Here is a 14,176-nt window from a genome sequence, read left to right on the forward strand (position 1 = left end):
TCAATTTATCTTAACTTTTAATTTATCCAGGTGTTGCACTCAATATGGTCTTTGTGGGGCTGAACCACTCTAGCGACAAAGCCATCTTTTTTGCGGATCACACATAAAAGCGAGTTCAAAGTGGTTGAACCACCCCAAAATATACTTTTAAGGTGGCCTTTGCAAGGGGATGATGAAGGCGGAGATAAGATAGGAACATGCGATGGGAGAGGAGCCCAACAATAGTAGGGAGGTTGTGGAGGAGTAGAGGAAAAGACATTGGTTGGTGGAGATGTGAGAAAGTTGTGGGGGGAGGTCGGGCCACCCCAAATCCTTGACTATTATCAAAAGTCTCTTTTGGGATGGTTAAACCATTTTTATTAGCTATTTTAAAGAGTGCACAATCCCTCTAAAAATTGTTGAGGTGATTGGTCGCCTCTATTGGGTACTTTGGGGTGGCAAACCACCACAAATAATTGTTTTTGGGTGGCTGACCACCTATGAAATACTTAGGAGTGGATGCAAATTTATTTTTTTACGTGAAACTAGACACAAATTTTTTGAATGGTTAATTTAAAATAAATAGTTCATATTATGTCCCAAAGAAGTAACTCAATCAGTTGAGGACTATGCCTCATGAAGCATGTTATTAGTTTGAATCTTCCTCCCCCTCTTATGTGGACATGTGTAAAAAAAAAAAAAAAAAACTCATATGATTTAATAAAAAAAAAGGGTTCATATTGTAAATGTGATTCATCATGAATCAGGTTGCCGGGTGGAATAATGCTACAAGTCTTTTTTGTGTCACTTTAAGAATGATATAACTATTAAAATTACCATTGAGCATGTGATTGATTGTTAATGAATTTTAATCAAATGATAATTTTAAAAAATACTTTATTTTATCCTTAATGAATAGCTCAATCGGCTAAGATTATACTTTATAAATCGAATGTCCATGTTTTAAAAAAAAGAGAAGTCACAAACCAAGAGGGACGAGGAATTTTCCTCTACCGGGCGCGAGTTCTTGACCCGCTTACAAAAAAGAAAACCCGCTGCATTAGTTAACGCTCGTTGGAATTTTATCCACGTGCGAGTCTGGGCTTTACTTTCCTGCTTCGCTCCTATTCTATTCGCAATTCCTCTCTCTATCTCTGCAATTACCTAACCCTAAACCCTAATTTTTGTCAATATTTTTCCATATCCAGAGATTAGTGTAGGTTCGGGTCTTTAATGCTTTGTCTGTACGGTTCTGATACGCTGAGCTTCGGGAAGTCGAGCTTCGAGGTCGATAATGGAGGTCTTGAAGGACGATTTCTCGGAGGTAGAGATTGGGAGTTCCGTTGACTCGTTCCAGAGGTTCGTGGAATCGCAGAGGGAGCTCTTCCACAGCCAGATCGACCAGCTCCAGAAAATCGTTGTCACCCAGTGCAAGCTCACCGGCGTCAATCCTCTCTCCCAAGAAATGGTGCGCTTTTGAATATTCAATTCTTGTTCTGTACTTTTGTCGGGTTTCACGGAAAATAAAGGAAACGAGTGTGGATTTGGAATTGCTTCGGTTTCTCAGCAACCAAACAGAGGGCCAAAAAATTAAAAAAGAAAAAGAAGTATCAAGTAATTATATATAAATTGTGAATGCTATTACTCAGTGAACAATTTGTGTCCGTTAGGATATTGTGAACGGCAGTTAATGTTATTAATTTAGGTTACGTTTTATATTTTATGTTAGTAGGCAAGTCTAGCCCTTAAAGTTTTGACATTTCCTAAAGAAGAAGTGTCACTTTTGGTTGCTATTGTTTCTTTGGATAAGAACTGGAGCCTAGGCAATTAACTATTGACTACTTTAGATGCTGTTTTGAGTTTCTTAGGCACATTGTGAGTTATCGTTTAATACAGTTTATGCTGTAATTACTGATGCTAGGTGGTGCATAATCTGATATGCTATGCAACGACTGGTTATTTGTTTCATAACTTTGATTGTGGTTTTCTTTGGGTATAAACTTGTAGTTGTCTTTTTATGATATGATTATTTTAGTTGCATTTACTCATAATAGTTTTGTTTTGTTTTTTTTCCCCGCAGGCAGCTGGTGCTTTGTCAATAAAAATTGGTAAGAAATCATCGCAGGATAAATAATAGTGCCTGGTGATTGTGAATGACTATTATCAAAATGTAGATCTTGTTAAAACAACAATTTGATTTTCTGCCTTGTAAATGCCTTGTGTCTTCTTTTATCTTTTTGTTGTCTTAGTAAATAAAGGGTTAAAACCAAATAAATTAAATGAGCTATGTTGGAACAGTATCTGGTTGGGTGAATACTTGGATTGGACAAATGAATACCTGCAAAATGAAGAGAGGATTTAGACAAAAGAGCTTGCTGAGATGTGCCGGCGGTAATAGCTCCAGTGCCCAAGTTAACTATTTGTTCTATATAATAATAACAGCTCGTATTAACAGAGAGTTGACCCCTTTTACCTGGAATGAGACCTCCTTATATAGGAGTGTGTGGTGGTTGGCATTGATCAGATCCCTAATTCCTCAGATTGGTGTGATCCTGAGAATTCCGATATTGAGACGTTATTCCAAAGATTCATGCTTCCTTGAAATGGCTACAAAGATTCTCAGTATAGAATATCTGGGATTTCCTGTAGTGATTCCTGAAGAATTCGAGAAATCCATTATCCATGATTTTCATGGATAATGGGCTTGGTTTTGGGCCTTGTTGGTCTCTGGGACTCTCTCCAGCCTATCTCAATAGTTGGACTATTTGATTGGCCCAATTCTCAATAGTTACCCCCCAATTCTCTTATCTGACGTGTTAGCGAGGATAATGAGAATTTATCTTGAAGCCGACATGGTGACTTGCGAGAGTGACTAGAACCAGTAGAATAGGGTTTTGCTTTTGCTTATTTTTATTTTTTGTAAACAAATGACAAAAAATTGTGATTTTTTGTGATTTTTCCAAGAATGTTTCTTAAATATGAGAACTTTTAGATTAATGAAAGAGGGAGGTATGTTCATTCTTTCTTTGGATTGGTAGGTTTACCCCCTAAAACCTTGCAGTTAAGTATTTATACTTGGGTGCAAGTTTGAGTTAGTTAGTCTCAGAAATGGGTTCTTATGCTTCTCAATTTCTGAGACATTTTGATGTTAGGATCATAGAGCCTTGTTGGTCTCGGAAGCGGGCTTGTAAGCTTCTCAATTTCCAAGACATTTCGAGGTTAGGACTTAAAAAATCCTGGAACCTTGTTGGTCTCGGAAACAAGCTTGTAAGCTTCTCAATTTTCGAGACATTTTGAGGTTAAGATGGAATTTGAAAAAGGATGACTGAAACTTCTGAGATGCATCAAAACTTTATTTATGCCATAATTGCTTTACAAGAGAAGACAATCTACATTCATTGATAAATTTTTTCAGGTGTTCCGTATTTGATAGTCTTCAAGTGGTATGCTCCTGCTTGGTGACATCCTACCACTTAGTAAGGTCCTTCCCAAGTGGGGGCTAGTTTGCCTTCTACGGGGTTACAGGTTGCTAGGGTCACCTTTTGTGGTACCGAATTTCCGAGTTTGAAGCCTCTCTGCTTGACTCTTTTATTGAAGTACTGGACTGCTTTTTTTGATAGGCTGCCATGGTAACCTGTGCCCGGTCCCTTTTTTCCTGCAAAAGATCAATGTGTAATTTTATACATTCTTCATTGAGCCCCTTATTATTATTCTTGACTCAGAAACTGGAAGATCGAATTTCAATAGGGACTACGGCATCTATGCTGAAGGTTAGTGCAAAGGGGGTTTCTTCTGTTGGAGTTCTTCTAGTCGTTCAATACACCCATAGAACCTCGGGAAGGTCCTCAGCCCATGCTCCCTTCTTTTCTCCCAACTTCTTCTTCAAAACCTTGAGGATAGTTTTATTAGTTGCCTCTACTTGTCCGTTTGCTTGGAGATGTCCCTGGGAGAAGTAGTTCCTATTATAAAGTTTGGAACACAATTCTCGGAAAGGTTCATAGTCAAATTGCTTTCCATTGTTCGTGACTAAAGCGTTTAGAACTCCGTAGTGACACACCACCGATTTCTGGAGAAAGTTTTTAATGTTTCTGGCTGTTATGTTTGTGAGAGTCTCTACTTCTACCTACTTTGTAAAATGGTCTACGGATACAACCTCAAACTTAACACCCCTTTTCCTCGGGGCAATGGACCAACGATGTCTATCCCCCATTATGCAAAAGGCGGCCAAGGTGAGGAGACTAACAAACTTATCACCCCCATTGCTCACGAGAGCCTCTGATATTTCTTTGCTTGTTGATTTTTTTTTTTTTTTTTTTTTTTTTTTTTTTTTTTTTCTGCATATTGAGTTTGCTTTGGTATATGTAAAGTATTGCCTGTCTTGGCCCACATGTGGTCTCTGTCTGACTAAACTGTTGATTTTGCAGGTAAAAGGCCTAGAGATTTGCTAAACCCTAAGGCTGTAAAATATATGCAATCAGTTTTTTCTATTAAAGATGCTATTAGTAAGAAGGAATCCCGTGAGATCAGTGCTCTTTTTGGCGTTACAATTACACAGGTTTTCTGCCGTTCTTATTTTCTCGGTTTTCTTTCTTTTAAATGCTGTCTACTTGACTTTTTATTTTTTATTTTATTTTCTTCCCTTTATGCTGTTCTGTTCGGAAAGACCAGTTAGTGGTTTTGGCATATCCTATACAATCAGATGGTATAGAGGTTTATTAATGGCTTTTTCTTCTTTTGCCCTGATGTTACTTTTTTTTTTGTTCAATATAACCATCTTCCAAAGATGCAGATTTAACAATTTCTTCATGATTGCAAAACCTTTATTAGCACTCTTTGCTTATTTATCTTTAGTTATGTCTACTTATCAAAAGAAAATTCATCTTAGTTGAGTCTTACACCTTGGTGTTGTGTTGATTTATAGGTTCGTGATTTTTTTAATAGTCAACGTTCAAGAGTAAGGAAACTAGTCCGGTTGTCAAGGGAGAAGGCCATGAGACCCAGTGCATGTAAACAACCTAATGATGGTGCAATAATAAGCTCTGATCCTATGACACCTATTGAACCAGTTCCCTTAAACTCTGTTGGTCCTGCCAGCGTTGAAGAAGCACCATCTTGCTCAACCCAGGATGATGCTCTACCTGGCTTAGATGACGAAGACAAACATTTTGTTGAAAATATTTTCATTTTGATGCGGAAAGAAGAAGCATTTTCTGGGCAGGTGAAACTGATGGAGTGGATCCTGCAGATACAAAATTCTTCAGTATTATGTTGGTACTTGTCGAATCACTGTTTGAGGTTGGCAGTATGTTTCCGTATTTTTTTTTGTTTTTCTTCACTCGCTTGATCTAGCCATCCTCTATTATGTTTGCAGGTTTTTAACTAAAGGTGGTGTTATGATTTTAGCCACGTGGTTGAGTCAAGCAGCAGTTGAAGAGCAAACAAGTGTACTTCTTGTAATTCTTAAGGTATATACGGATCTATGCAGTTAATATAGTATGTACTTGCTTTATACACATTGCTTAGGATTTCAATGATTAACTTGTTTTCTAGGTTCTTTGCCATTTGCCTCTACATAAAGCTCTTCCAGTACATATGTCAGCCATTCTGCAAAGTGTTAACAGACTGCGGTTCTATAGGTCATCAGGTGTGCTCTTGTTGCAGAGACTATCTTGTGCCTTGTACTCTACTCTCCCCTCTGTCTCCGTAATTATTTTTCTTCTACTCACCTCTGTATGGTTGAACTATTACTTGATGGTTATTTAGGCATCGTGTTTGATCCTTAACTGGAGAATAGTTCTGTTGATAGGCTCATTACTTAGCTGGAATGGAAAAGATATCAAGTATAGGAACTGCAGAATTTTCGTATCTCTTATATAAAATAACTCAGGTTTTATTAATGCCAGAACCATGTAGCTGTGTTACATAGCTCTTTCTGAAATCTATGTAATGAGAAGAAATTTCATTATGAAATCCTTGGTGAGCGATTATTCGTACCCAGTAGTCTTGTGTGCTTTTGGATTCTGGATGAATGCTTTGTTTAGCCATCCTTGGCTATTGACTTTGGAAGTGAGGATGAAAAATCAGCAGTATATGCTGTGTGTGTTGTATTGGTCATTAAGAGATAATTTGTTGAGAGGGCAACGTTGACAATATAATCTGAAAGCATTAACTTTTGCCATTTTCTTTGCAAGTATTTTTAACTTGTTCGACATATTAAAGATTTTTCAGGTGACCTTTGGGGCCAATAACTTATATATATAAAAAAACAAATTTGGGTGCTTTTGCTGTATTTCTTGCACCTTGTGATTTTTTTGAATCTCATTTATCTGATTTGAAGATCAGACATATCAAACAGGGCAAGAGTTTTGTTATCAAGATGGAGCAAATCATTGGCAAGAAGCCAAGCAATGAAGAAACCTAATGGCTTGAAATCTGCTAGTGACATGCAAAATGATTTAATGCTGAAGCAGAGGCAAGTGCATGTCTTCACCTCCTACACTTGCAAGAATTTTAAGTCAGTTTCTAATCATTTTGCTCTACTTTCTTGTAGTATTGGGGAAATTATGGATGAAGAATCATGGCAGTCCAGTATCGATGCTCCTGTAAGCACTTCTCAAAATTTAGTACACATTTGCTAGAAGAGGATTTACATTGTGCAAGGTTTCAAATTATTCTTTCTTGCTGGACAGGAAGACGATCTTGCTTCCTCATATGGGACTTTAGCGAATTTAAGGTGTGAATGTATTTTTGGTTCTGACATAGTTTAGCTTGGTTGGCCATTTCTTTTTGGTAATTGTGGAAGTAATAAGCATAAATTTCTTTTTCAGGAAATTGGAATCTCCGCAAGCACTGAAGCTGTTGCAAGCACCTTCGGATGATTCAAGTAGGAAGCAGATCCTAGGTCTCTCTTCAACCCGTATCCTTGGGATTGCTAATTATTAATTTTTTTTTTCAAAAAATTTAATTAAGAAAAACAAGTAATTTTTATACATTTCGAATGGTTTTAAAAGGATTGTGAAAAATAAAAGGCATTTGTTTAGGAATGAAATCTCTCTTTAGTGTTGGCTTTTAATCTACTGTGCCCCTGTACATGAGCATATTTAGTAATACATATCTTGGTGCATTCTTAATTGAAATGTTCGTGTTATTGTGTCATCTAGAATATTGGCAACAGGGACTAATCAAGGGCATATAAATCTGGTGGAATGTAAATTGAACGCGTTTTCTGTTATCAATATATGTGATTTCTTTTCCCTCTTTGAGGGCTGAAGGTTTGCCAAAGGACCTTGGATAATAAGATCAGACGCTACTCCTGATTTGTACCCTCTAGCTGTCCAGTGTTTCAGTGAAGCCTTACCAACAGGCATGCACCACCTATATTAGATTCCTCACCAACTAGGTTCGAACCTGGTCCCCAAAGATTTCAAATTTAATTTCTAATGAAATCTTGATGTGTGAAGCCCTTGTGGAATATGTTTATTTAATTGCTAGTACTCCTATTATCTGTGTTCTTGAAGATCTCTTGTTTTTGCGAGTACTGGTATACTCTCAAAAGAATGTGAATCAACTGCAGTTATGATGAGAACAAAGGCTCATTAGATAGTATTTCTTGGGTTAGAAATTTTTAGGTAACAAGAAGTGAGGATATTTTATGCTGTTACATTGGCATTGAGAATCCACATGCTTGGTGGCTATTATTATTGTTTAGAATTAACCGAGTATTCTGTAAATTTGTACCATATAAAGTCAATGATGATGACTGCAATTATAGCAGCTATTACGCTGCAATTGTTGCTGTTAACTCTTATGTTAAAAGGTCAATCTTCAGAAATCACAATGTGCATAGATTCAGATGCTAACTCTTTTACTTAAGTGTTCACCCTCAATATTACTGTAAATATACAACATTGACATGACAGGTACAAATTTTTTTAACACCTTGGTGTCATCTCTTTTTATTGTCTGAAATATTGTAGTTTGTAATGGTTATTTACTTGTTATTTTTTAACTTGTGATTTTCCCCCTTTTGATGGACCTTTAGATTGTGAATTTGCTTTTTTTACAGTCAAATCTTATGGTTGAGGCAGCTAATATTTGCCAGTTCAACTTTTTAAAGGGAAAGAGGGATTCTCAATTATTATGTGGACAAAATCTAGTTCAGAAGTTTTTGAAGAAGGAAAACAAAAGATCCAAGTTCAAAAGTTCTATTATTGTTTTTTTTTTTTTTTTTTTTGGTGACTTCCTGTATCCAAGCACATAAATTTGTAACAGCATTTTGAGTTCTACACTGAACTTTGGTCACTACACCCATTATCTGCTTGCTTCAATTGTTGGCAGATCCTGAGCAACTTAATGAAGTGAAATTCCATTTAGCCAATTCATGTTGGAGAAGAAGTGATGGATTGAATTGCTAAATTATTGGCTACAGATTACCCACGTCCCCTAGTGCCACAATCCTCAATACATATAATGGATACAACCCCATATCTTCACCTATAAAACCTTGGGCTCCCCTAGTGCCTTCTTGCCTCTTCTAGTGTCTTTAGAAGAAAAGAAATGACAAAAGTTTTGAGGACCGTAGAAGGAAGTTGGTGGAGCTTGAGTCCTTTTTCTTTTTTATTCTTTATACTTGGACAGCTGTGTTTGTAGCTCTCTCGGAGCTTAGTTTTCATAATTTGTTTGTTTGTTGTTGTTGTTTTTTTTTTTTTTTGGCCTCCTAGTTAGGTGTTACTCCTGTATACTCCCTGTGTATCTAAGTAGCACTTTTTGCTTTTAATGATATTTGAGTACTTTAAAAAAAAAAAAAAGGGCCAGAAAGGCCAGTGACGGAATTCATCTATGATTTCATCTAAATCGATTAAGGAAAATATGATTCGAGTAAAGTCAGTTATTGTCCGTGTTAAAATGTATCCTCTTTCCACTCGCTTTCTTCCCTTTGACACTCAAAGTTGCTGCCTCTGTGTAATTCAACTTGCTAGATGGTGGTGATGCAGGACAAATTGTGACTGTATTTAGTTTGACGTTTGCAGACTTTGGAATATCAACCTTACCCTTGAGATTCGACTGTATGCAAAATCTTTAAACTAGAGAACTTTTCTGGTATTCTCTTATGTTTCTATATCTAAATGGCCAACAAAAAAAGAAAAAGGCAAAAGTAAAAAATAAATAAGAAAGAAACACATGAATGTTTGTTGTGCAGTTTTAATATTTACGGAAGAACTATAGTTCATATCCTTATCTGGCAACAGAAACTAGAGAACGCAGAAAAGTTCAGTTGGTGGAACAGCCGAGCCAAAAAATGGCAGGAAGAAGCCCGCAGGCCACAAGAGCAGCACATGTGAATCAAGGTCGTCCAATGTCTGCTGATGATATACAAAAGGCGAAAATGCGTGCTTTATTCATGCAGAGCAAGTATGGGAAAACTAGTTCTTCTAATGAAAGTAAAGAAGCAAAAACTGAAGGTCTGAACAAAACTTCAACTACTCAGCCCAGCACTTTGACTCCAATATCTAAAGCAGCTATTCGGCCTAAAATTGAGGAACAAAAGAAACCTGTCATACTCCCTTCTAAAATTTCTAATAGGCCGGATGCTCCTCTTGAGCTGAAGCTAAGAATGGATTTGAAGGAACCCGTATGGTATAAGGGCAAGAGGGTTCAGATCCCATGGCAGTCACCACCAGGTACATTTGCTTTTAATGCTTCTTTTTTGGTTTCTTTTAACTTTGCCAATAATATTTTTGTAGAAATAATAGATCTTGACAGCAAAATTAATTGACCACTTTGAGAAGTTGCTGAAGCTTATGCAATAGGGAGGAATATCTTAAGCACTCCCACATTTTTCATGAGGGAGATTCATATCATTGTCAACCACAGATGTTATTTTTTTATCCTCCCCTCTCCACTCCAACTGTGTTTTTTTTTTTTGAATAGGATTCAAATCACATGCTATGCTCTTTTCTTGTATAAAAGTCAGGCATTGGTTCAGTTGTATGCACCTCTTTTTGTTACCATGCAAAATAATATTATTCAACTGTCTCTTGTTATTTGATGAAATTAGAGTCCGAGGACCATGTGGTGGCCAGACACCAGGTTGATCTCAAATTTTAGGAACCCCCCCTCCCTCTTAAATTTTTGGCAATGGTAAAAATTAATTTCTTGATGTGGCTTTACTTATTTATTTATTTATTTTTTTTAACTTATCAAAAAAATTCTTGATGTGGCTTTGTCATGGATTGCTTCCTATGAATCATAATAACTGTGCATCAGATGATTTTGGTTGATGATGGATGAGATCTTAATTAACCCTATCAAGGCTATGTATTTTGCAAGTTGCAAGGATTTTATAAACCATCATAATTTTAATTAGATTCTCATAAAAAAGATATTTATATGTATAGCAATTGAATATGGCCCTTAATTTGACATATATGTATATATATATATATAAAAAAAAAAAAATTCTCCATTCCCTTAGACCTTCAGCATGAATATCATTTATACACTGCAATTGGGGTAGGATTTCTGCCTCGTCTGACCTAAGTACAATTCAGTAAATATGCATGGCTGCAACTCTTGTGATGGAGCAAACTCTATTGGGCGCAAGCTGTTGCTTCAATGGCAACATTGCTGGGAGTTCGAGTGGAGAAGATGCCTTGACTGGTGGCAGAATTTCGTAAAAGTGTTTTTGTATGCCATTTGAAAATTAAATCATTCCGTTCTGTTTGTCCTGGCATCTATTGGGTTTAATCTTCTAAGAGACATTATAAGCTTATTTCACCCCCCCTGGCCGCGCCCCCCCCCCCCCCCCCCCCCCCCCCTTTTTCTGTTTTAATATTATTGATCTGGTGATATCAGTTGCTTTTAGTAACTTTGATTTAGATAATTAAAACGTATGGAATCTGAAATAGAACCATTTCTTTTCCGTTGGTGTTTGATTGCCCAATCACTTTGCTGCACTTCTTGCTAATTTTAGCAGACCTGGCTTTTTATCGTGGTTGAAACAATGTGTAAGGTACATAGTGGGTGCAATAGTCAGAATCCAAATTTTGGGATGTTATTGAATGCAAGGCTAAATTACATGGTTTGCTGTGTATAAAGTGGCAACTTTTAACAGTGACCTTTTTGTCTATATGGTAAATTTTAGTTTGTTAATATGTTCTTTAGATCATTGACCATATGACACCTGGGTCAATCACTTTTAACCGTGACCAATCTTCTAACCTTCAAAGGAATTACCAGATGTGCCGTGGGAAGCAATCACCTTGATTCTGAACGTGCAACTTTTAACGGTTGGAAAGCAGTCAGTTGACTTACTGGAGGAAAAATGTCCACAATATTTTAATCTTTATTATTATTTTTTTTTCGTTGTTCTTTTACCCATTATAGTGGGGGAAAAACGTCCTGCTACCTGGATTAGCAAAGTAGAATTCAATGGATTTGCAGATTCTCCAACTGTATATTGTGTAGTAATCATGAACACAGTACTTTTACTAGAAATTGCATTGGTTTTCTCTTCCATCTCCTGGTTTTCTTTTGAAGTTCTTTTTACTTTTTGTTGGTGGACGACTCTTTTTTGTGTTTCAATAACCTGCTCTGCGGACTTCAGCCTTTTATACCCTTTTCCTTTCTGCAGAAATGAAACACAATGATCTTTGGAGTGTCGGTGCCGGTGAGAATAGCAAAGAGGTTGAATTTCAGAAAAACAGAAATCGTCGCGAGAAGGAAACCATCTACCAGACGGTCCAGGAGATCCCATCTAATCCCAAGGAACCGTGGGACATTGAAATGGACCACGATGACACATTGACCCCAGAAATCCCAACTGAACAGCTGCCTGATGCAGATGCTGCAGAAACACAGGTTACATCTAATCAAGTTGTAAACAACGCTGTTTCTTTGGCACCGGCGTTGTCTCAAGTTGGTAATGCAAGCACGGCCGAACCGGATCTTGAGTTGCTTGCCGTTTTGCTAAAAAACCCGGAATTGGTATTTGCATTGACTTCTGGCCAAGCTGGCAATTTATCAAGTGAAGACACTGTGAAACTACTCGACATGATTAAAGCCGGCGGGATTGGTTTAGCGGGTGGTGGTGTTAATATGGTAGGTGGAAAAGGAGAGGACAAGATCGAAGTTTCACTTCCATCCCCAACTCCTTCAAGCAATCCTGGAACGGTGTGTCACTCGGGCTCATGCTGCAACTTTTTGCCAGATATCACGTATTTATTGCAAATCTAGCAAGGGCGGTACTATATGCTCTCCACTTTTCCAATACCATGGAGTGCAAATAGTGCTACCTCTTGTAAATCACTAATTCTACCATAACCATAATAAAAAGTTAATGATTTTGCCCAAAAAAAAAAAAAAAAAATCAGGGTTTTGGTGGAGGCGACTAGTTAGATGTGGGGGATAAGATTCTTCCCCACTTCGAATGGGTATATTTCATGGTCCCTCTCACACGTGCGGAACCATTTCCATGGACCCCACGCTTGGGAGACAGCCCGGCAATGTACCCTTTTCATGAGATACTCCCTATAAACCCTAAACCCTTACTGATGATTAAATATGAAGAGTCATTATCGTGCATGTCATTTGTGGTATCAAAATTATGCTGCAATGCCTAGCTTACAAATAATGATTTTATTATTATAGAAAACCTTAACAAATAATATGTTAAAAACTATACAGTTATTACTGAAGAATTGTTTGTGTTTTATCCTCTTGTCTAATTTGTCTTTACCCCAATCAATTTGCAGAGTGGATGGAGACCAGAAGTTGCCAAGGATTCATTTTCGCAACAAAGTTCAATGGCTAACAGAGTTGTGTACGCCACACCGGGAGCGGCTTCTGCCAGCTTGATGCTGTCTCAAGTCACAGCAGCTAACCTCATTCCACCTCAACAGCCAGCAAGTGCTCCATCAATGGTACAGCAAGTTGCAGCAGCAACAATGCCTGCTTACTCGCTGCCTCAAATGACTACCATCATACCCGAAAAGCAACTGCCCTCTGTGCACCAGCATCTCCCTATCAACTCTTCAACTAGACAAACACCATATTCAGAAGTAGTTTTAACCGCGAAGAATTTATCTGCCATGGGCGCACCCTTACATAACTTACAAACCGGAGATGCACCGTCGGCATTGCGGATCCAAAGCACGAGTAACATAAAACCTGCACCTGTATATGTCACACTGAATGCACCTTCAAGAGCACCTGCTTCCTTCCCATCGCATCCTTTGTCGCAATCACAGCATCCCTCAACAGTTTTGCCTGAGCCCCGGCATTCTGCAGCTCACCCTGTTTCTGATTCTTGGAGAGCTAGCCAGAGTCAACATCCAAATTATCGTTCCCAAGCCAATCAAAATAATTATAACACATTGGTTGGAGGATCTAGGCAGCCTCTGTTGCAGCCAGGTCCTTCTTGGGAGAGAAACGAGCATGTGGCTGAAGAAGAATATGAATCATGGAGTCCGGAGAATAGTCCTACTAGAACTTCTGACTACACGTCGGGAAGGAATTTCCCGGATTCGGAACCTAGAACAAACCCCGGATGGAATCATAGGCCGGACCGACCTAGACAACGGAACTTTTCTGGATACCGGGACCATAATAGGTATGGAGACAGAAAGTGGCGTGACCGGAGGCATTGAGTTTGTACTTATATTCGGCTTGGTCTTAAAACTGCCTGACTGACTATATTCCAGGTAGAGTGGATTTGTTTAATGGAGTTTCACTTGGGAGGCATATGGAGGTGGAGTTGGAAGTTTCGGGCTTGGAAAGGGTTTTGGGGTGAGGACTTCATTAGCGACAATCGCAGCAGCGATCCAATGTGTTCATAACTTTTGATTATTTAACCGAGTAAAAAGCATCAAAAAACTTGCCAAAATTTTCCTCTTTTTGCGCACAAAAACCAAGCTGGAACAATTAGGCTCGCTTGGCCCATCTAAACAACTATAGTTTCCAAATTACATAAATAAAAACTATGATTATACTCGTATTCAATTTACTTCTAAGCTCATGAGTTTTTACTGCAAACTTTTTACGATTATTAGAGCTGGTGGAAAGCTGACCTTGAAAGGCTTGAGGACATTTATTTAGATAAATGAGAATTACTTCTCAAATTAACCTTAGAAAAAAAGAAAAAAAGAAAAAAAGGAAAAAGGAAAACAAAGGAAAAAAGAATTATTCACATAAGAGCTGC

At 37.8% G+C, this 14,176-nt stretch overlaps 1 protein-coding gene across 2 annotated transcripts; it reads left to right on the forward strand.

The window, feature by feature from the left end:
* The first annotated feature begins 1,062 nt into the window (after positions 1-1,062).
* On the forward strand, positions 1,063-14,141 carry LD (Homeodomain-like superfamily protein). Of its 2 annotated transcripts, none has more exons than XM_059581291.2 (13): positions 1,063-1,447; positions 2,060-2,087; positions 4,404-4,534; positions 4,901-5,274; positions 5,351-5,444; positions 5,530-5,623; positions 6,322-6,451; positions 6,530-6,581; positions 6,669-6,712; positions 6,807-6,895; positions 9,228-9,659; positions 11,612-12,150; positions 12,732-14,141. In XM_059581291.2, exons 1-13 carry the CDS (start codon positions 1,274-1,276, stop codon positions 13,623-13,625), a joined length of 3,075 nt encoding a protein of 1,024 aa, XP_059437274.1. In that variant the 5' UTR covers positions 1,063-1,273; the 3' UTR covers positions 13,626-14,141. The 2 variants fall into 2 exon arrangements, with proteins under 2 accessions (XP_059437274.1, XP_059437276.1); XM_059581293.1 differs by having other exon boundaries at positions 4,901-5,250; positions 12,732-14,140.
* The last annotated feature ends 35 nt before the right edge of the window (positions 14,142-14,176 follow it).

Source organism: Corylus avellana, chromosome 1 (genome assembly GCF_965113065.1).
Source record: "Corylus avellana chromosome 1, dhCorAvel1.hap1.2, whole genome shotgun sequence".
Lineage (NCBI taxonomy): Eukaryota > Viridiplantae > Streptophyta > Magnoliopsida > Fagales > Betulaceae > Corylus > Corylus avellana.

Excerpts from the sequence above, each read along its gene's own strand:
- LD (XM_059581291.2), top strand. The coding sequence starts at position 1,274 with ATGGAGGTCTTGAAGGACGATTTCTCGGAGGTAGAGATTGGGAGTTCC. Across the intron at positions 1,448-2,059 it reads ATCCTCTCTCCCAAGAAATG|GCAGCTGGTGCTTTGTCAAT; the intron begins GTGCGCTTTTGA and ends TTTTCCCCGCAG. Across the intron at positions 6,452-6,529 it reads GATTTAATGCTGAAGCAGAG|TATTGGGGAAATTATGGATG; the intron begins GCAAGTGCATGT and ends ACTTTCTTGTAG.